This window comes from Neovison vison, chromosome 3, assembly GCF_020171115.1.
Source record: "Neovison vison isolate M4711 chromosome 3, ASM_NN_V1, whole genome shotgun sequence".
Classification (NCBI taxonomy): domain Eukaryota; kingdom Metazoa; phylum Chordata; class Mammalia; order Carnivora; family Mustelidae; genus Neogale; species Neogale vison.
Window position 1 is genome coordinate 69,375,796 of NC_058093.1, and position 22,812 is coordinate 69,398,607.

The 22,812-nt window shown below is 45.4% G+C and overlaps 1 protein-coding gene across 3 annotated transcripts in view; it reads left to right on the forward strand.

The window, feature by feature from the left end:
- Window positions 1-22,812, forward strand: part of RAPGEF4 (Rap guanine nucleotide exchange factor 4) — a 286,340-nt gene that overhangs the window by 244,848 nt on the left and 18,680 nt on the right. For all 3 annotated transcript variants that reach the window (XM_044242346.1, XM_044242349.1, XM_044242347.1), the window contains 9 exons: window positions 5,862-6,012; window positions 7,960-8,048; window positions 8,790-8,820; window positions 9,007-9,085; window positions 10,255-10,401; window positions 12,176-12,273; window positions 17,491-17,616; window positions 18,030-18,208; window positions 21,103-21,193. In XM_044242346.1, the coding sequence (XP_044098281.1) occupies window positions 5,862-6,012; window positions 7,960-8,048; window positions 8,790-8,820; window positions 9,007-9,085; window positions 10,255-10,401; window positions 12,176-12,273; window positions 17,491-17,616; window positions 18,030-18,208; window positions 21,103-21,193 (991 nt within the window). The remainder of the gene's footprint in view (window positions 1-5,861; window positions 6,013-7,959; window positions 8,049-8,789; window positions 8,821-9,006; window positions 9,086-10,254; window positions 10,402-12,175; window positions 12,274-17,490; window positions 17,617-18,029; window positions 18,209-21,102; window positions 21,194-22,812) is intronic.

The following is a 22,812-nucleotide window of genomic DNA, read 5'->3' on the forward strand; positions in this document are numbered from 1 at the left end:
TGCTGTTGGCAGGGTAGAAAGACTGTAGCCTACACCGTGGCCTTCACCTCTTCAGATCCTCAGCCCTGATCCACACTGAAAACAGATTCAGTTTGTCCTCAGTCACATTTGAGTGATGCCGAAGGAACCGGTCCAATTCGACAAAGAATTTAGTCATTCTGAGAGGCTGTGTTCCTATAGATTAAATATCCAGTAACTAAAAGACTCTGTTTCAAAGATGCACCTGATTTCTGGTACTTGTGTGGACCTAGTTCCTGATGACATTGAATATGAACGTCCTTAAAATGTATCCATGATCTGTATTTGACATCTTTTTTTTTTTTAAAGATTTTATTTATTTATTTGACAGACAGAGATCACAAGTAGGCATAGAGGCAGGCAGAGAGAGAAAGAGAGAGAGAGGAGGAAACAAGCTTCCTGTTGAGCAGAGAGCCCTATGCAGGGCTCAATACCAGGACCCTAGGATCATGACCTGAGCTTCGGAAGGCAGAGGCTTTAACCCACTGAGCCACCCAGGTGCCCCAGATATATTTGACATCTTGACAAAACAGAATTTCAGATAATTTAGATAAAGCTTTTAAGGAGCCATGATGTTTGTCTGTTTTTGAAAACTGTGTTATATATAGCACTCCAAACAGTGTAATTGAATTAAGGTAACCAGTCAATCAACAAACATTTGAAGCTTTTTATGATTCCCATTTCTGCTGTTAAGGATTCTGATTTAATGTTCCCAGATGGTGAAAAATCTTATTACCATAACAAGAGAAACTTCAAGTTAGGATTTGAAACCTCACGAATGTTTGGTTAATAGTGGTGAGTCACTGCTTTTTTTCTTTTTATGTAAGTTCTATGCCTAACATGGGACTTGAACTCACAATCCAGAGATCAAGAGTCCCAATGTGCTGCCTCCTGAGCCAGCCAGTCACCCCCAAGCCGCTTTCTAAATCAGGAGGTACTGGTTGGAACTATGGCAGAGAGGATCTAGTTCAGACATTAGGAATCCTATGCCTTCCTGACCATCAGATTGTCAGGGAGCTGCAGCAATTAATTCTTGATTTCCTGTATGTGCTTTGTCTTCTTTGTGGATTTTTTGGGATCAGTTTCCGCATCTCAGATTGATTTCCCCATTATCCGATAAACTTCAAATCCCCTAATTCTGCTGCATAATACATGTTAGCATAAAGAAATGTTATATCAGACAAAATGTGCCAACAGAGACAGGTAAACAATGTCCTGGGGAGAGATAAGAGAACTGAGTTCTAATATCAAGAATTCTTTTGGTAGATTTGGAAAAATCACTTAAACTCATTCTACCTCAGTTTCCTTACCCTCTGAAATTGTGGAGTTAGAGATACAGTCAAAGGGCTTTTGCAACTCACAGATTCTGTGATTCTGTGAATCATCTGAAATCCACTCAGTGTGTCAGTGATGACTTTGGCCAACATTGACTATTAAGGCCTTTTCTTAATTGTATTTAAGATAAAAATGTAAGTAATTTTAGATTCTCTTAGAGACGTTTTTTTTTTTCACCTTATTTTATTTTATATCTTTTCAGTGTTCCAAAACTCATTGTTTATGCACCATACCCAGTGCTCCACGCAATATGTGTCCTCCATAATACCCACTACCAGGCTCACCCAACCCCCCATCCCCCTCCCCTCCAAATCCCTCAGTTTGTTTCTCAGAGTCCACAGTCTCTCGTGGCTCATCTCCCTCTCCAGTTTCACCCAATTCACTTTTCCTTTCCTTCTCCTAATGTCCTCCATGTTATTCCTTATGCTCCACAAGTAAGTGAAACCATATGATAATTGACTCTCTCTGCTTGACTTGTTTCATTCAGCATAATCTCTTCCAGTCCCGTCCATGTTGATACAAAGTTGGGTATTCATCCTTTCTGGTGGAGGCATAATACTCCATAGTATCTTAGTATCATAGTATCTTTTTTATCCATTTGTCCGTTGAAGGGCATCTTGGTTCTTTCCAGTTTGGCAACTGTAGCCATTGCTGCTATAAACATTGGGGTGCATATGGCCCTTCTTTTCACTTCCTCTGTATCTTTGGGGTAAATACTCAGTAGTGCAACTGCAGGGTCACAGGGTAGCTCTATTTTTAATTTCTTAAGGAAACTCCATTCTGTTTTCCAAAGTGGCTGCACCAACTCGCATTCCCAACAGTGTAGAGGGTTCCCCTTTCTCCACATTCTAACACTTGTTGTTTCCTGTCTTGTTTCTTACAGACTTCTATCTAACACTTTATTTCTCTGTGTCTTTTTCACCATGAATTCAAGCAGCCATATTGCTTCTTACCTGAACCCAACCGTCATGATATCAGGAGTCATGGCTATGCTTAATATATGTATGTCCTTACCATTTGACAAAATCACGGGATTGTGATGTCATTTATTTTCTCTGCTAACTGCACTTAACATAGACACTAGCCAAGTATATATTTCATATAGTGTGGTTAAAAGTATCTTATGTGGGGAGAAAAAGTATCTTAGGTATGTGGTTTCCATGGATCATCCTTTCTAAATGGTTGCTTGTCCTGGGGAAGAGCCAGGTTTGTATTCCCTGAGACTTTCTCCATCAAGTGGTTAATGGGTTGTTCTGGTTCTAGCCAAAGAAGGTAATGGTTCTTATGACCTTCCTGTTGTGTTTGAATTTATGAACAAACTATATTTGAAGTGTTACTCTTTTTAGGTTTAATTGTTTTACATCATATTGAGACAAGGGACCTGGTGGGATGTTATTTCCCACCCCTAGCCCACAGCTGCTGTCTGAAGGGAATATAGTCTTTTCCCCTCTCTCCATCTTTTTTGTAAATGTTAAATAAAATCTAAAAATAAATCACATAAATCTTCTAAAACCTGGGGAAAGTGTTATGGGAATCAATAGAAGCCCCAACACATCCTCTATAACCATTTCAGGTATCATCAATTACATAAAGTCTTCTCTGTGTCCCTTGAGAATCTGATTCAACAGACTGTTCTGGAATGGAACAATCTGTTGCCTGTGGCGGGGCAGAATGCTTGAGCATATGCCTGGATTCAGCTTATAAAAGTACTATCACCACCACCTCCAGTAACATCTGTAAAGGGAAAGGGAGACTTTATGAAACAACTCAGTGCTTCCTTTTATTTTTCCAGAGGCAAAAACACTTAACTTTCTTGAGAAAAGAAACCAAGCTTTATTCTAATCCCTGTGGATTTGGACATTGCTGGATCCCAGGGGCCTGTGGAGCTATTCATTAAGAGCAGAGGACACTCAACTCTGGTTTAGGTATTCATCAGCTCTGGGAAACTTAGAGCTTAGGCAAAGGGAAAAAAAAAAAAAGAAAGAAAGAAATCTCTTTCTCATCAGGATTTTTGCTTCCCAGATGCAATCATTCTCAATAATTTCATGAACCCAAGCGCTAACGTCCAGTCACTGTTGGGGAATGGGGGTGATGACAATGGAGAGGGCCCTGTCTGGATTTATCAACCCTCCATTTATTTGCTGAACAACCTTGGGCAGATCCCTTCTCTCAGTTTCATCTGTAAGTATTTAGAGAGAGTGTTATATGATCATGTCAGCACATGGAGCACATTTATTATAAACTATAAAGCTCCATGCACATTTAGAGTGTTACCATGTTAATCCTTCCAATCATGTGTTTTTTCATTGTAGAAAAAAGAGAGATTCCCCCGGAGGAAAGAAGTCAAGACAAAGTCCTGACCCACAGAGATAACGTAAATTTAGTGTCCTGTCCTAAGGCCTTATAGATTAGCCTCACGTGTGCTCCTGGTAACACTGTACCCAAGTCACAAGTGTTCACATTGCTTCCTGAGTCCAAGTCAGGATAACCTGGAGGGACAACTGGGTGGCTCAGTTGGTTAAGCCTCTGACTCTTGGTTTTGGCTCAGGTCATGATCTCAGGATCTTGAGATCAAGTTCTGTGCTCTGTGCTCAGCTTAAGTCTACTTAAGGTTCTTTCCCCTCCCTCTCCCACCTCCTCTGCTGCTCCCACTGCTTGCTCTCTCTCTTTCTAAAAATAAATAAGTAAAATCTTAAAAAAAAAAAAGATAACCTGGAAAGTTAGCATTATATCTGCTTGATAGCAAATTTGATAGTTCAAACCACCTCAGCCTCGTTCAAGTAAGAAAGACTCAATCTCTCTCTCTTCCTCTCTCTGACTGACTCTTAAGTGAACCTGCACACATTTTTCATTCAGTCAAGAATAACTTACTTGGTGCCCACCACATGCCAGATTGTGTTGCTAGCCCTTCCCCCCCAAAAGAGTGATAAAATGTTGTGCCCACACTGCAGTTCTTTGGAAAGAAAAACTGAGTTATGTGTGCTAGAAGCAAGAGGCCTAAGGGTTAATCAGAAAAGAAATAATTTTCACATAAAGTGATCTTTCTTCCCTTTTTTTTTATGGTAAGCTCAGAGAGAATTGTAGTAATACGGGTTGAGCAATTTTCTTTTTTATGAATCCCGTGCTCAATTTATGAAAGCCATTTTGCAACCCATTTACATGCAGTAAACCTTTGCTTTAAGGTTCTGTCATTTACCTTGATCATGATTATTTATAGTCCCTTTAGAAAAGGCCCTTTACAGGTTTAGCTCTCAAGTACAGCACTGCCACTAGGCAGTTCTCTACTGAGCCTTTGAGGTCATGGTCATAAGCTAAGGCACAGCCAGTGTTGCAGCCAGCTATGAGGACGGAGAGGGCTGTTGTGTAATTAGAACTAGTTGGAATTAGGAATCTTGGTCAAAACCAACTCCATACTCTCATCGTGTGATCCTGGCCATTTGTGCACCTTTACCATCAGTTTGCTCACTGGTAGGAAGGGAAGAATGCTTTTATCACAAGACTCTAAAGTAGAATTTAACTGAGGTACGCTACTGCAAGATACAGGGTTAGTTATAAAGAGGAAAGTGTTCCATGAACTAATTGTCAGCAGTATGATCTATTATAAATCAGTGAAAAACAAATGCTATGCCTCTTCTAAAATCTTTCTTGATCACATACTCTATTCTCTCTAATGTGATACACACACAAATATAAACAGAGAGCAGAAGCCTTTACCTGATACATCAGAAGACACTCAATTAAGTATTATTGTCTTGATGGATAAATATAATTGCCGGCTGAAAGTCACTGTGCTGGGCATGGTACAGAATACAAGGCAAGTAATTTATCATCCCTAGGCCTCCAGGAGCTTATCGTTTAGTTAAGATGTCTAGCCGTTAAGTGCACAAAAAGCCAGTATGAGACAGAAGAAGGAGTTACAGTGTGTCGAAGTCCCTTCCCATATGCATACAGCAGGAAACTTTGCTCTTCTGAACACTAGGCGAGCCAGGCTTCCTCCAGCCCCATGCGCTCTTGCTGTCCAGCAGAACGTAGATGCCCACCCAGAAGGGTTTTGCTGAAACGCATACAAAAGTGGTTCTATGGAAATAGGTGCAGAATCGTGGGAACCAAAAAGGGCGGGCAAGGCCCCACGAGACAAGCAACAGCAGGAAGCACTGCGTCCCCTAGAAGTGAAGGGCCAGGCGGAGGGCTGGCAGGGGGTGTGCTGGGAGCTGGAGCGAGGCGCAGTGGGAACCCTTGTCAACACGCAAGGCCAAGTGGGGCTGTGCGAGTCAGACTCCTGGGACCAATGCCCCGTCAGGGTCAGCAGACACAAAGAGGGCTCCTTAGGCACTGGGTCCAGAGTCTTTCTGTGGGTGGCGCTTTTCTTGAGGGCCTGAGGAGAGAATCCTATCAGTCCAAGAGGCTGGCTTTCTGAACCTGGGATCGATCATTCTTGGCTTTTGCAAGCCGCTCAGTGACATGAGTGTGAATGTCTCGACCAAGTGTCTTCCTTGACTCCACGGCACTTACCATGCGCAGCCCTCACAAGGTACGGAGCAGGAGAAAATGGATTACACCCTCAACAACAAGAGGCGTGTCATCCGCCTGGTGCTGCAGTGGGCCGCGGTGTATGGAGACGTCCTACAAGAGGATGACGTGGCCGTGGCTTTCCTCGAGGTACGTGGAGGCCTCCCTTCCAAGAATACATCTTTGTCCCACTGTAGCAGGACGCCAGAAGCACGGGGCTTCCCGTAGAGGCTGGGGCTGCAAATTCTGGTCTCTGTTAACATGTTCATCAGAAAGGTACTATGGGGGTGCGCCTGGGTGGCTCAGTGGGTTAAGCCTCTGCCTTCGGCTCAGGTCATGATCTCAGGGTCCTGAGATTGAGCCCCACATCTGGCTCTCTGCTCAGCGGGGAACCTGTTTCCTCCTCTCTCTCTGCCTGCCTCTCTGCCTACTTGTGATCTCTCTCTGTCAGATAAATAAATAAAATCTAAAAAAAAGAAAGAAAGAAAGGTACTGTGAGAGGAGTAGAGAGCAGCATCAGCCTCTGTCCTGCCCTTTTAGTCCAATAATGCAGCCTTGTCGTGTATTTTCACTTGCTCCCTTTTCCTTTGCATTTTTTTTCTGTGATCCTAATCACAGGGTACCCGTCATGTTGTAGGCTGCTTTTTCCACTTTATATAAGGATTTTTTTCGATGTTCATGCAGTCTTTCCAGTAAAAATTCTTAATGACCTTTGAGTAGCTCTGCCACAGATATGCTTGTTTTTCATCGTGTTGAATATTTACATCATTTCTGGTTTCTACATTCCTTGGGTAATAGTTCAGGGAACGTTTTTGTGTAAGTAGGTCTGTGTTTGGTCACATTCCAAGAAGTGGGATTGTTAGATCCAATAGTACCTCTTTTTGAGTGGAGTGAAACCGATAATTTTATTGAGGACTTTCTAGGATCACGAGGGAGTTCCAGAGGGACGTGATTTATGTCATAAACACTATTTTAAGCTGAACTTCCCTTTTCCTTCCCATGGCTCTAGCCCCACATTGCAGCATGGGCCCTGGCATTGAGCCCTGAATGACTCGCTCTATCCTCTGAAACTTAGATGAGGATCTTCGATGCAGGCAAAAGGCAATGTGGCTTCTATTTCTAACCTTATCAGTCTGTATGTTCAAGACTGAATTATCAAAAAAAAAAAAATTATCCTTTCCCCTCTTGAAGCATATAATTTGGCAGGCAGAGAGATGGGGAAGGGAGGAAGGGATCTGTGAGTGACCCTCAAGGCTGCGGAATGAAGTATTTTGAAAATATAAAGGAATAACAGTAGCTTGGGTCATACATTGACTCCTGGCCGCTACCAGTTGAAGAAAGGACTGTCTTGCAGAGGAAGCAGAGTGGGGTAAGTTGGCAACACCACAGCTGTCATATTCTGCTGTGGAGGTTACTGCTCCTGAGCAAAGCAGGCCCAGCTGCTGCTGCCTGGTGGTCAGGATTGGTCCCAGGACATCCATAAATTGTCCCTGAGTTGATCACACACTCAGCATGCATCAGTTCCGGTCCTGAAGACCATGCCTGCCTTTTGCCACCAAAAACTAACCACACCTAGTGGGGAAAAGTAAATAAATAACAAATGCTAAAATAGTTATTCAGAATAAATGTTAAAATTTCCCTGAAAAAATCTGAGGTGAAAAAGTGCTCTGACAGTGTAAGCTCTGAAGTGGCCCATTCTGAAACATCTTGTGACATTGCCTTTCATATAAATGCCCTAGAAACAGTTCATCTGCAATTAAAAAAAATTTTTTTTAAGTTTTTGCACTGTGGTGAAATATATCAAACATAAAATTTGCCATGTTGACCATCCTTGAGGGTACAATTCAGTGGTATTAATTAATTCACAATGTTATGGCACCATCAAGACCCTCTATTTCCAAAACCCTTTCTCACTTGCAGTTCTGAATTTAGACATATGGTAACATTTTCTTTTTCTTTTTTGGTCTCCAGGCCATGCAACCATGGTCTAGAGATGCTAGTCAAGCAGATGACATAGGGACATATCTTTGTTGCTCTTGACAGAATCGTGTACCTTGGCAATTCCCATTAAAAGCCTGTGACCTTTGCCAATTACAGGAGTTTTATGTGTCTGTGTCAGATGATGCCCGGATGATTGCCGCCCTCAAGGACCAACTGCCCGAGTTGGAGAAGATTGTCAAGCAAATGTAAGGAAGGGCCTGGCTTGGGGTGTGTTTTCACAAAGTAAGTGTCTGCATCTCTGTCAAAACATCTTCCAAAATGTCCTTCGCCCCACTCCCCCACCACTGAAAGGTGAAAGCTGGTTTTTCAGCAGCCACATGGTGTTCCAGTTTGAGTGGACCGGAGCCTCAGGCTTGGGTGGTGGGAGAAGACCAAGTGAAGAGGGGAGATTCTTCTCCACTTCTTCTATGGCGGACGGCTGCCAGGAGAAAGCCCGGGACAAGGCGGAGGTCCTACTGTTGGGCATCTCACGCAGTAAACTCGGGTTCCTTTGGTTTAAGGCAGTGAATCCAGTAATAGAATAGTGGCATTTAAAGAAAGATAAAGGTGAATTACTTATATGGAAAATTCACTTTCTGCCACCAAGGTTGTTGCTGGTGAATGTTCGCTTCCCCTCTGCGAAAACATGGAAGGTTTCACACGCTATACTTTGAGCCTTCAGTAAATACCGGAGAGAATGTGTGCAACTAGAAAGATCTTAAAAGCTAGAAATCTTGGCTTTCAACATCAGTTCTGCCAGGGGTCTGCCTGGGATGTGAGCCCATCTCTTCGTGTGTCCTCTGTGCTTGGTCCCTTGGTCTCAGTATGAGGGTTGGTCAAGGACTGCTGTCATTTCGTTCTGTAATTTAAAAGTTCTATGCAAATGAAGCAATTCAAAATAACAGTACTGACGGTGTCAATTAATATGCTTTCTCTGTTTCTCGTAGTTCAGAAGATGCAAAGGCTCCACAAAAGAAGGTACGTGCCCACAATTAGGACTCTCTAATTGTGCCCTGTTAAGTAGCAGTTCTCCGGAAGTATCACAGTGCAGTGACTGAAAGTGATGTGTTTATAAATACAAAATATGTTTTCTCAAGCGTGTCTCCTCTGAGCTGCAAACGTGCACCGGTCACTCTCCCCTTACCGCTGTGGTTATTTTTACAGCACAAAGTTCTTTTGCAACAGTTCAACACAGGCGATGAGAGAGCCCAAAAGCGCCAGCCTATCCGCGGCTCGGATGAAGGTGAGAATTCTCTTCTAACTCAGAATCGTGTAGATTACTCAAAGTCCCTAAAATCTCTCCCCTGGGAACCCTCGGACTCTCTTAGCACCCCAAATGGTTCAGCGGAAGGTGCCCTTTTGCATTTCAGTTATTAATCCTCTTGAACTCTGGGCCTGGAGTGGAGGTGCTTGTCCACACTTCCTGGATTCTGCCTCTCCCTCGCTGCTGCTGTTCCCGGAAGGAAGGAAAGAGTATCTCAGGAAGTAGTGGTCAAGGCTGCCCACCTCCGGGAAGAGCTGGCAGGCAGATGGCTGGCACTTTGCGATGCTGTGCAGGGCAGAGATAGAGTCATCTGCAGAGCAGGACTCCAGCCCAGAGAGGGCAGTCTGGCCCCGAGCCCAGTATTGTTGGCAGCCACGAGGGAGGTGCACACGCCGACAATGACCATTTGGTTGCTTAAGCTTTGTCTCAGGAATCGCAACCAAAATAGAATGAATGATCATGACAAAACTCTCATCTTAAATCACAACCAAGTCCTGTCATTCAGGAGCCCACAAATTACAGGAGCCGAAATTGCTTCCAGGGTTTAAAATGTTCAGAAGTGAGCCTCGAGGTGCCATGTTTGGGTTTGCTGAGCTCGACATTGCCTGAGCTCTGTGGCCCAGCCAGCCCCAGAGTACGAGAACCCGTGAACAAGTGTGTGGGAAAGTCAGTGTGTGTTCATGCCCCAGGCAGAAGCGCTCACAGTTTGCAGAGCTGTTAGCATTAGTTCCCCACCCCTCCCTCCCTTCCCCCTACCCCCATCCCCCACCCTCCTGCCCCAGCCAGACAGCAGCCATCTAGCAATCTGCCTACTGCGCAGCACTTCCTGGATTATGAGAAAGAAACTCTCAGGCAACGGCAGACCCGGCAGACAGGCCTAGATATCCTTCCTTTGTTCCATGTCTTCTCTGTGGCTTGTCCTCAAGCATGTGCTATGGTTCTTGGAACTGGAGGCAGCAGCCACGTACATGTGTACCTCTCCTTAGACCAACGTGAAGGCCAGGAGTTTTGGAAGTGGGTGAGCTGACAATCCTGAGAGTGATGAGATGGTGCCAATTTGGGATGTTAGCCAAACATTCCCCCTTGCTGATGGTTTTCCTAAGAACTCCCAGGACCGATTTACCATATTGTTCCTGCCTTCCCAACAGTTCTGTTTAAAGTCTACTGCCTGGACCACACCTACACAACCATTCGGGTGCCAGTGGCCGCCTCGGTGAAGGAAGTCATCAGCGCAGTTGCCGACAAACTGGGCTCTGGGGAAGGCCTGATCATCGTCAAGATGAGCTCTGGAGGAGGTAACAGCCTCAATGAGCACCTTGGGTTTCCACAGAATGGAATATCCCATCCAAACAGAGAGCCTGCCAGGAGTTAGCGTGGCCCTTCCTCGCAGGACCTGAGGGACTGGTGCTGTGTGTGTGCCCATAAATAACAAAATAATATGGTTAGAAGTGGGCTGGGTAAGTATCCAATATGCCCTATTTTGGAGTTACCCACTGTAAAGCAGGAGGGAAAGCGACCGGCAGCTGGAGCTGAGGACTCTGGGGTGGGTGTTGGCTTGGAGTTTTTCCTATATAAACCCTAAATAAAAAGCTGAAGGTCTTGGAGTTCTGAGACATGGGGACCCTAAGAGGGCATCTGGCTTGACAGGCTCCAAGCCATAGGTTTCCAAAAGTCTGAAGCTGGAGGTGACCATAGGCTGGTTCTTTCCAGCTGATGAGGGTTTCCCTCCTTAACCCATAGAGAGGGCAGGAGGCCAACTCATCAAATAAAATGAGGACGATTTTTTCCCCATGGGACCACTTAATTGCCATGTGCATTCTTGAAATGTCATGTATTCATTTGCCATATATATTTACTGGCCAAGTTAGTGTGACTGGGACGGAAGGGATGTGTTGGGTGCAGCCATGTCCCCAAGCTGTTGCTAGACAGGCACGGAGGTAGACAGCAAGTGGACAATTACAATCCATGCTGGCTAGAGGTTTGGAATGGTCGGCCCGTGTTGCATTGAGAGCCCAAAGAAGAAACGGTGAAGCTAATTTATCTGGAAATGATTTAGTAGCCACTGGAGGATCCTTGCTTCAGGATCGGGTAAACCATTTTTTTGCCACGTTTGAAGGCAAATGGTTCTCCTGATGCAGGATTTTTAAATGTATCAAGGATTCCCAAGATTTCCTCTCCCAGTCACATAGGACCCAGGATGTCTGCCTTCGCCAATCCCTATGGCACAGTCTTTCCGCGGCTGTCCGGCATCCCTCCTTCCCCTCCTTCAGGTTGTGACGCAAATGTCTTGTCTACCTGAGGCCACCTCCTCCCTTTCTTTGATTCCCTTTCTAAAATTGTATCCTCTCTCACTTACGTATACTTTCTAGCTTCTGTCCCTGCTGGCTTTTCTCCCCGTGGCAGCTCACTCTCTGATCTGTCTTGTTCACCGTCTGTGTCCCTCGCTGTGATGCAAGCAAGCTCTTAGGGGACTGGGGTTTTTTTCTTTTTTCCTGTGTTGTTCCCTTCTGTATCTTCAATGCCTGGAGCAGTGTCCAGCATGTAGTAAATGCTAAATAAATATTTGTTGAATGAATTAATTTTCAAAATATAGGAGGCTTAATCTAGGCCAGGCCATTGCCCTCCAAATTCGGGAATCCATGAAAAAATACTAATGAATTTTACTTCTAAAGTCATCTGGGATCTCAGAAACCCCCTAAGTTTTCTAGAAGGGATCTTTCCGTCTCCAAAGCACTGGGCATTATTGCCATCTGGAAACATAATTTGTTATATAAATAGTAAGTGCGGTTTTTGAAGATAATTACAGCTGTAGTGCCAAACTGGGTGAATTGACCCGCGGGTACTTCCATTCCTGCTTTGTGGTCATTTTCTGATGGCATCCTGAGTGTCCTGTGCCTGCGTGAATGCTGGTTCTTTCCTATTCAGTGGGTCCCTTCAGTCCTGTGTTTTATGCAGTCGCTCTGCGTGTTCCGGTAATTCACCGAGCCGGCAATTTGTTGGTGTGATTAGGGCAGTGCAGCAAATCTCAGATGCATTTAATAGGCAATCTCATGCTTTTTATGTTCACAGAAAAGGTGGTGCTCAAACCTAATGATGTTTCAGTATTTACGACGCTCACCATTAATGGACGCCTATTTGCTTGCCCGCGAGAGCAATTCGATTCACTGGTAGGTGTGGATGGCCTCCTCGGAGCCGTGTCTGCAATCAGAAAAACTTGTCTGCAGCTTAATTTCGCAGTTACGTTGAACTGAGTTGCTAAAAAACTCCTGAATGCTCCTTGGCTGTTTCTTTTTCTGTGCTACGTGAGGTAAGCCTCAGGTGTTCATTTGCTATGCTCAGACCTTTAGATTTTCTTTTGTGGAAATGAGCCAAAGTAGCCCTACTATCGGGGCACAATTCAGCTTTTAGACCCCTTTGTAGTAAATCACCTCCTAGAAGTCCCCCCAGTTTAGATAGTAATATTTAAAATCTGAATGCTGAAACCAGGAGGGGGAAAAAAAAAAAAACTTTTTAAGACCAGACCTTGCGATCCATCACATCCTCCGTGGGCTGTAGAAGGGCGTTAGGGCAAAGCCACTCTCTGTTCTCCCTGAAAGCGCTTTGACTTGTTTAGGAAGTACCGGAGGCCAGCAGTTTCTTCGCTATGTCCCCCAAGCCTTTTTCCCAGGCTGCACAGAACTCTCTTCAAGCAGAGGATTAATCGGCCCATGCTCACTGCTGAGTAGCCTTCGTCTGTTATGGAGACGGTAGGGTTCATTTCTGTTTATCCTCCAAAAATTAGATATGATGGTGAGGAGCTCTCGCGCTATCTTGGATATGCTGCAGGGCCAGCGCAGAGGAGAGGGAAGCAGTTTTTTCCATCTCGGGACACACAGGGCTGATTTTACTAAGAGAAGTGCAACAAGAGTGAGAGGTAAACAGCGTCACATTCCAGGGCAGAGTTCAGCCACGTGAGTGCTGCGTAAATGCATTCATGTGTCAACATCTTAGAACTTGTTTTGGCTTTGTGGGGATTCTTTGTTCCAGCTGGGGGAGAGCCATTTGGGGCACTCCTGCGCAGCTAGGTGGATTGTTGCCATGTCTTGTATCCCGGTGGAGGGGAGCTTAGCAAATGTGGCTTCGTTCTCTGACTGTCCTCATCCATCACAGCCCACGAGTGCCCTGCTGGCCTCCTCCACAGCTGCTAGAAGAGCCGTCTGCACACAGTCCTTTCATTTGTATTTTCAGTCACCTACATTCACTGCTTTCTAAAAGATCACTATTTCCCAGCACTGAGGGATTGTGGGGGTGGGAGGGAATGTCCTATGTGAGGCGTGCTGCCCTCTCGTGGAAATGAACACCATCAGAAACCAGGTGAGCTGTGGGCCTGCCACAGGTGCGGCGTGATGTGTTTGTCCCACAGCCTTCGGCCTGTCTTGCCAGCCGGTTCTTGGCCGCAGCAACAGATGACCTGGCGTGTGGTTGGGGTGTGCAGACAGTTTCCAGCTCCTTGTCAGGCAGACACTAACTTATGAGGCCTCTGTTTCTTTGCACCTTGTCCTGCAGCCTTGCGAATTCTAGTCCTTGCCAGCCTTCCATGTTAAGCCCCAAGTAGTTGAAAGGCGTTTACTTTGCCGCAAGTCCTGGGGAATGTGAGCTTGTAAACTTCTTCCACGGGGTGCCCTGCCATTCGCTGGCCGGCGGCTTACGTCATCGTACTAAGGAGTGGTTGGACCCCACCTGCCTCACCAAACTAGAGACGTGGAGTCTTTTCAGCTTTCTAAAGATCTCCCTGAGGACAGTCTTTCTAGGAAGAATGGCGCACAGGATGACTGTGCAGTACAGAATGTTGGCCAAACCCTTTGATCTATCAACACGTACTTATGAAGTGTCTGCTTTGTACTCAGTACTCGGCTGCCTTCTGTGTGACTCTCGACCAGTCGTCCCAGAGGCTCTGTCTTTGCGATGGTTACAGTGACATTAAGGAGATGAGACTAAAACAGCCTGGAACAGAACACATTGTAGGGCTACGCTGTGTTGTCTAGAAATAACGGAGTTCCAGCGATTTACTCTCTGCCCATTGTATTTGTGCATAAATGTTAGTGCAGAGCAAATTATAATAAAACCCCACTGTAATGTAATTTGGCTGTACTCTTACCCACCCGCTAGTTCCTTAGAATTTTGTTTAGGGCTTGTGATCTCATCCAGGCATTGTGGATGGTTCTGGCTCTGGGATGGTCTTGAAGACGAGTCCTCCCTGTGCCTCCAGGAACCCACAGTGTAGTGAGGGACTCCAGGGTGTAAGAAGGCGGAGTGACAAACGCCACCACCGAGCCAGGCACGGGGTGGGGGAGAGAGGGATGCTGGGGTGGCAGCTGACTTCAGCCATCTGTTTGTCACTGATGATCTGTGTATCCTTTTTATGTCTTGGGTTCTTGACTTGGAAACTGGGAGGGTAACGATGCTGTTCTTCCTGAGGGAAAGTACGTGGGAGTTCTATGCCTCTGGGCAGGCAGTTGTGCCTGTTGTGCCTCATATGATGAGAAAGAGCCCCAGGACTGTTTAGGAGAAAATGGAGCAAGGGGGTGCTTCCTGGGGGCCCCCGTGTCAGTACATACATTCCCCACTTCAGATGGAAGAACAACTTCGGTCACTCAAATTGCCTCTTCAGGGCTGCATGGAGGGAAGAGACCAGCCTGCCCTTTGTCAAGGAGGGAGAAGGCTTTGGTCGGCCCTGCCCACTCGGAAAAAAAAAAAAAAAATAGAGATTCTATGACTTTCAAAAGGGATGCAGGAATGATAGACCACCATCCATGACTGAAAGAATTTTACTTATTTCTTAATATTGGCATCTTCCCTGTAGTTGCTTGGTTTATCCCCTCCATGAAAAGCCATAAGGCCTCAAGAAAAAGAGATGGGAGCTGGGTGGCTCAGTCATTAAGCGTCTGCCTTTGGCTCAGGTCGTGATCCCGGGGTCCTGGGATCAAACCCCACGTGGGGCTCCCTGCTTGGCAGGACGCCTGCTTCTCTCTCTCCCACTACCCCTACTTGTGTTCCCTCTTGCTGTGTCTCTCTCTGTCAATAAATAAATAAAATCTTTAAGAGAGAGAGAGAGATGGGAGCTGGGGAGCCTGCGGAGGAAGAGACCAAAAGGGCAGTTGCACGGAGCAGAGGGCTGTGCACACAGCAGGAGCTGCAAGAGGGAGCGGAGAACATGGAGAGCCTGAGCCTGACAGGGCGTCCTCAGACCCAGCGTTTAAAAGTGTCCCCAACTTCAGGGGTGCCGGGTGGCTCAGGCAGTTGAGCGTCTGACTCTTGATTTTGTCTCAGGTCATGATCAGTCGGTCGTGGGATCGAGCCCCACCTTGGGTTCCTCACTCAGCACAGAATCTGCTTATCCCTCTCCCTCTGCTTCTCACTTCATGCTCTCTCTCTCTCTCTCTCTCAAATAAATAAGTAAAATCTTTTTTAAAGACTGTCCCCAACTTTCTACCTAAGACTCACCCTGCTTGGAACCATTCTCCTTGCTTGTTTCCATAAGCTACTTACCCATAGCTTCAGGCCAGTTCCCTAAGTTTCCAAACTTTGGAATTAACGTTTTTCTTCCCTATTGTCTGTGCCCTGTGTAGAGCAAATCAGGAACAACTGAGCTTAGCTCCCATGTCCAGACATCACTTGCATCATACTTTCCTGTGCATTTGCATCACCGCAGCACTTGTGGGGAGGGAACTCTTTTGGAAGGGGTTGGGAGTGGGGACCTCCTCTGTGCCAGGCACTCTGCTTATGTGATACAGGGACATTCTTCCCAGTCCATCCTGTTAAGAAGCCTGCATATCCGGTACTGCAACACCAAATTTCCTGAGCTGGACACAGACATGCAAGAAACTAGGGAATCGATCCCAGTCTGTGTAGCTAGAGTGGGGTTTGCATTTAGTCTGTTGCCCTCGAACACTGCTCTGTTGCAAACCCCAGCTCTTTGTCTGGCACTCACAGACTTTCTAAAGCTGTCTGGGCTGTCTTTTTGGTTCCCCAAGGCTCTCTGATCCTGACAAACAGGTCCACTGACCGTTTTCTAGCCTTCCTGCATCTCTACCCGTCCTTTAGCAGACCAACCTGGGAGCTCAGGGGAAACCTTGCTGTTCTGACCCACCCACGTTTGTCTGTTTAATCTTTTATAGCCTGGCTTCTTTCTCCAAGAACCTCTCCGACATACATTCATCCGAAATGCCCACTAACTCTCAAAAAGCCCATCCGGTCTTCCCACACGTTTATCCATGTATCTGGGCATTGGGTGTGTGTCAACGCTTCTGTCTGTCCTTCATAGCTACGCATGAATGCCAGCAGCTGACTGTTGATTGAGTGTCAACAGGGACTCCCTGATCAGAGCTTACCTTCCCTTAGCCTGTAAACTCGCAGAGACCACCTACATCCTGAATGTGTCATTTCTTTCGTGCCCAGAACCCAGTGAGCATTTATGGAACATAATGGTTATGGGTGTGACTGCTGATAGTCATGCTGGTAGAACTTGCATAATATTGGTATTTCCAACTTAAATACCGAATATCCCAATGTGGCTAGCATGGTATTAGGGAAATCCTCTTTCAATTCATGTCCCTTTTTTAACTTTGGACATATATTACAGATCCACAAATGTCCGCATAGTATACGTAAGGTTCCAAGGCATACAAATCATTCATTTTACTAAGGGAAAGCAGTCTCCGTCATTTCTCATAAAATACAAATGAGATTGGTGAGTCAGGTAGAAAGTTTTGAATGAGAGCCTTCCAGAAAGCAGCAGAAGCCCTCCCCCAGAACGCCATGACCTTGTGGCTATCATTTCTAGCTCAGCATCGCTCCAAGAGTAGAGGGATGGGCCAGCATGGGTCATGTCGGTACCCGGAGCCCTCTGTCCACCAGTCAGCTCAGGCCGTGTGTTATACAAGCTGGATAAGCAGGAACGTCACCGCAGTCAACAGCCCCACCACAGTTAATGGTGCTGTGGCCAGATGTCCAAAAGGGCCATCCTGGTACCTGCTCCAGAACAGCTAGTGGAAAGTAGGAGGAAAACATCTCCAAGGACTTCTTATGCCTTTACCAGAGAAAAGGGACTGTTTCCAGGGATCTCCCAGGCCCCAATCTCCCATAGGTCACTCCTCACCAAAGCTTATTTGCCACAGTCCACGTTTTTCAGTCAGTGGACTTGATGATAGTGGCCACGATGACTCTAAGTGTGGCACTGAAGGAAGTGAGCATTAAGAATAAAGGTGTCTTTCTCCTCTGGGTGACACTAGAGAGGTCCTGAAAGCCCCTCCAGAATCCTTTACCCTCAAAACTCCTTGAAGCATTCAGCATGGAGTACTTCTCTGTCCTGAGAGTCTGATCTATTTTTGCCTTCTTATTCACAGACTCCCTTGCCAGAGCAGGAAGGCCCAACCGTTGGAACAGTGGGAACTTTTGAACTGATGAGCTCCAAAGATTTAGCGTACCAGATGACCATTTATGATTGGGAACTCTTCAACTGTGTGCATGAGGTAAGTGCTTGCTGGAGAGCGAGAGGAGGTACTGTTGTGATTCTGGACAAAGGCTGCCATGCAGCCCGGAGGCAGACATGGATGTATGCAGCAAGATGGAAACCACACGATCGTTTATGGAAATACCGAGCTTATTCATAAAGCCTGTTACAAAGTCTTTGTGTCTTCAAGAAAAATCATAATGATTTAGAGTAGCCTTCCTGCGCACGTCAAGCCAACAGCCCCTCGTTGATGGTTCTATATTTAAGAAGACCACTGAAGCCCCCTCACCCCGTAGTATATAGCTTGAATCCTGGCCAGTGATGGGACTCACATTTGCTGACCCCCGTCAACTTGTCGTGACAAATAAAGAAGCCTCATTGGTGTTTTGATTGAGGAACAAAGAAATGAAATTGTTTTCTTTTCTTTTCTAGCTGGAGCTAATCTATCACACATTTGGAAGGCATAATTTTAAAAAGACCACAGCAAACTTGGATTTGTTCCTGAGGAGATTTAATGAAATTCAGTTTTGGGTTGTCACTGAGATTTGCCTTTGTTCCCAGCCCAGCAAGCGTGTTCAGCTCTTAAAAAAATTTATTAAGATCGCAGCCCAGTAAGTATCATTAGCTTAGGAAGAAAAAAAATGTTGAGCTGCATTTTCATTTTTTCCTATTAGGGCTACATCTTTCCAAAAAAAAAAAAAAAGAAAGAAAGAAAGATATAGGATCTCCTTAGGCACAAGGAACAATGACGGGGGCTTTAGAATAACTGAACTCTGATAAAAGGGTAATTTCATCAGTCTTTTGTAATACCGGACATCAGTATATAAATAAATTAATACCTCACAGCATGGATACCAGAGTCAGAATCATGACCTCTTTGCTTTGAACTGCCCTGGCTTTGTGCCTCCTCCAGTTTAAAGAGTCCTTCAGCAAAGTTCTGTCTTAGAAAACTTGTGTTGAAGAGGCCTTTCGAGCGGCTGTCCCACAGGACACCTTCTCACCAGTAGAGGGCAGTGGAAACATGCAGGTACATGAGCACATAAAACTCAGCCAGAATGAAATCAGTAAAATGCATAAAGGCGAGCTAACCTGGGACATGAAAATCATCTCCATCGACATCAGAAAAAGCAAGCAGCTTATAAATATTCTATTTAATAGCAGTTCATGGGAAACAATTTATTTACTGCAGGGGCCGGTTAGATTTCTCCCTGACATGAATTTAATCTTCTCCTGCTATTTAGATATGCCTGACAACCTCTGTTTACTTCCATGTTTTTGGTATCACCACAATGCTAAAAATAAAATGCTAAATGTGGCCCATGGCTGGGAGACTTCTTTCTAAATGCAGGGAGCTCTCGCACAGGAAGGTGGGGAGCACAAGTAACCCCAGCTAGCAATTTTCTTGGGTCAAACAGTTTAGATCCCATACAGAGTCTGATTTCCAGAGCTAAACAAAGAATTAAACGCTGCCTGACATTTCGTATTTATTAGCTTGCCAAATGCTTCAAATTATTTTGCCAAAAATTTAAGGGTTCAACAGGATATCCAAATTTTCAGATTCAAAGGCTGATATCTCTTCATTTGGAGAAGCTGCCTTTCTGAAGAAAGATTTAGTAAGATGTTGCTTACAAATTTCTGGATCAAAGGATAGCCACTTTGCCGCGGAGACCGAACAGCCTTGTTGCAAGGGGCAGGTGCTTTCGCGTACTGGCAAGGGGAGGATTACGGAAACTGTGACGATACGTGCTTTCCCACTATGAAGAGCACATTCTCCCTTCGCCTTAGCCTGGCAGTGCCAAATGCAACAAGGAGAAGAGAATGGCAAACTGCACCCCAGTGTGGGGGATCAGCAAGCCTTCGGGGGCCTGATCCTGTTAGTTGACAGTGGCAACGTAAGAGAGGCTTCCCATAACTTAGGAATTCTTTTTTAACGTTTTTGCCTTTTTTATCTTTCTTCCTTCTGATTATGGGAATGAGTAGGCAGCTTTGGCCTTTGGTATAAATTGGCTTGTGTTTTTCAACCTTTCCTAAGCTGGTGCTGTCCCACAGTGGAGCTGTGAGCACGGCCCTGCTGGAGAAGATTGTAGACTGTCCTAGAGCAAGGTCTACAAGAACGAGACCTTTAGAGAACTTCCGCAAATTCCATGTAAGCTCTTTGACCTGCCCAGAGCTTTATGAAGTCGGGGGGTTCAAGTACTATCATCTCCTTTCGCAGGGGAGACTTAGGCATGGGGACAGCTTGTGACTTACCTAGGGTGATGAGGTTAGTTGGGAACAGTAAACAGAGCAGTGACCAGAAAAGCAAGTCTATATTCCTGCATGTGCTTTCAAGAGCACATGGCTAGGACAAAGGCAAACACATGCATATGATTATTCTCCCTGCCTTCAGCCCAGTGGCGGGGGTGGAGGGGGTTCCTCTGAAACTGCTTTCAGCCCCTGACCTGAGAGCCACTGCCCCCGCACAGCAAAGGCTTTGCTGACTTTTCCACCAGTGTGATAACACACCTGATAGCTTCTCTGAAAACAATTTTCCTCTTTCCACGCAGACCATTTAAGAACTACTCATTGCTTCCCCTACAAAGAGAACGCAGGCAGCAAAAGCAACAATTTAATTAGCCTTTCACAAAAATGTTCATCCAAACAGGATTTAATTATGATCCAGCTGACTTAGATAACCGTATTGATTTGGGGTAAAGGATTTGCACTTGTTTCAAAATTAATTCTTTCCCTTTTTGAGGAACTGGTATGTAGGAGCTGGGGAATTCCCTTCTTTTTTCTTTTCTTTTTTTTTTTTTTTTCTTAAGTTAAATGAACTATCTGGGCTAAATATTGCTATTCTAATAAGAATCTTTGATCTTGCTCCACAATGGTCTTATTCCCAAATATATATTCATAAAGGCTCACAGTTGCCAAAGTGCATAAAGGGATCAGCCTCGTTAACATCAGTAAAACAGAAAATAAGGTTACTTTTTGGTCAATTGTTTGTGTTCTTTGTCAGCTTCATAGGATCATGACTAGTAAGCTGATATTTCTCAACAAATTAGAAGGCTTCGAATGGCAGGTTAGAAATTTCCGCGGGGGGGCAGCAATTTGACTTCCTCTTTCCTTTCTCAGGGGAAGGAGGCCTCAGGCTCAAAGTCCGAAAGTTTTCAAGGACATTTTGCTTCCCTCTTACCTCATGAGATGTTTCCTTCCAGGTCCAACAAGGCTTTTAGGAAGCTCTGAGATCATCCTAAGGATCCCTAGGGAAGGGGTCTTTAAATTCCTTCTCAAAACCTGAACCTAGATGGCTGGAACCATCCCCTTTCTAAAATTACCGTAGGAAGCCAGATAACTGAACATGGTCACCCAAGTGGAACTTACCCAGTGCATTAAATCTATCATTGCCTGTTCTCCTAACGAGTCCTGACGATTATTAATGACTATCAGAAAATAGAACTCTAATTTTTTTTTAATCGCACTCGAAAGTGTCATTTTACTCAGCCATGTGCCTCTTGTGTTTCAGCTGTAAGGAGTACAAAAATCTGAATTCATTTTTTGCCATCGTCATGGGACTAAGTAATGTTGCTGTGAGCCGCTTGGCACTCACGTGGGAGGTAAGCCTCAGCTGACATCCAGCTGTGACTTTTGCCTTAAGAATAAAAACACAGGCTCACCAGTGAGCTTTTTAAATAGAAATATCACTCACACTGGTATAACAATGGAAAAGGTGGGACACTTTGAGGGAAGTGACCTGTCTCCTTTTTCCAGTTGCTGGAGAGTGTGAATTTCAAAAGGTATTGTCCTTTTGTGGAGAGGAAGGGAAATGCAGGGGTCTCAGCTTCTTGGTCTGTGCAAGGTAAATAATAATACATCTAGTTCCTGAGTAGAACATGAATCAACAACATTGCTGGGATGATTTCAAAGGTTTTGCTCATGGATTCTGTTGTTTTCTGGAATGTCTGCTTATTGCCTTATCTATAATTAAGAGAGGACAGAAGATCCATTTTTATCCAAGTAGTCATTTTGCTCTGGGGAAAATTAGCCAGAAGGCCAACTGTTTGGCCCTGCTGAGTACTAAGTATCTCTTAACTGCCTGGCCGACCTCTCTGTGTGTGCAGGCACAACAGCTGGCTAATATTCAGGTTGCGGCAAAAGTTCCACAGGTGTGTTGTGAACCTCTGGAGGAAATACCATTAGTGGTTTGTTGACAGTTGGGTATTTGTGCTAAACATCTTCGTTTTTCATCAGCTAAGTTACTCAAAATGTGCCCGACCCCTTACGTGTGGTATATAGTTGAAGAAATACTAATCTCTCATAGAACATACACACTAAAATAGACTCTTACTAAAAATAAAAAAGTATGTGTAAGTGGGACACAAAAAGAGGTCAAGGAGTAGATAACAGAGATTTCATCTGTGAGGGTGCTTTAAAGAGGCACCAAAGGCAGCTGTTTGCATTTCTAAATATTTTCCTTAAAACATTTCCTTCCCCATTTGCCTCTTGAAACTGTTTTCTTTCCCTGTCCCTCCTAAATGTTTCCATTGTTTATAGGACAGGTCCTCACAAGTTCCTCTGTCTTGGGTTTCTCTTAAAATTCCAGGCTGATGCAGCACACAGCAGCTCATCCCCTGAATATAGGAATGAGGGAATTGCTGAGGCCTGCGTGCCACGCAGCTGGTATCATCGTCCAGCGGGTAGAGGGATGCAGTTAGGGCTGCCACGAGGTTGAGGCGAGGAAGCCACACAGCAGGCTCCCCTGTCTTGAAGCCCAAAGCTCCTGGAATCTCTGGAAACCTAGGATCCCCGTGCAGGCAGTCTGCCTCCCCCAGCCTGTTTCCACCTTCTGATGCCTCCACTGAGTCCATAGGATTTGATGGGGAAGATCTCTTCCAGGGGTCCTGGGGAGCCCCAGAGCAGGCAGCACATAAAACAGCAGCCAGACGTTCAGGCCACAGAATGAGGGGGGCACTCTCTTGAGTCTCCTGTCTTGGTCTAAAGAGAAACACTAGAGACTGCTCAGGGGGGTGGGAGGGTGTGAGGTGCCGAAGGAGAGAGGAAGGAGAGAGAAGGACTGAATGGGCCAGTCCTTCATTCTCATGGGGAAGGTGAAGGAACGCAGCGGTCTGAGAGCTGCTGTCCTCATCCTCGCGAGTGGCTGAAAGAGAAGATGAACGCAGGCTCACTTAGAAGTCTCTGTTCTTTAAGGTGAAAGGTAACTACATCATCCTGTAGG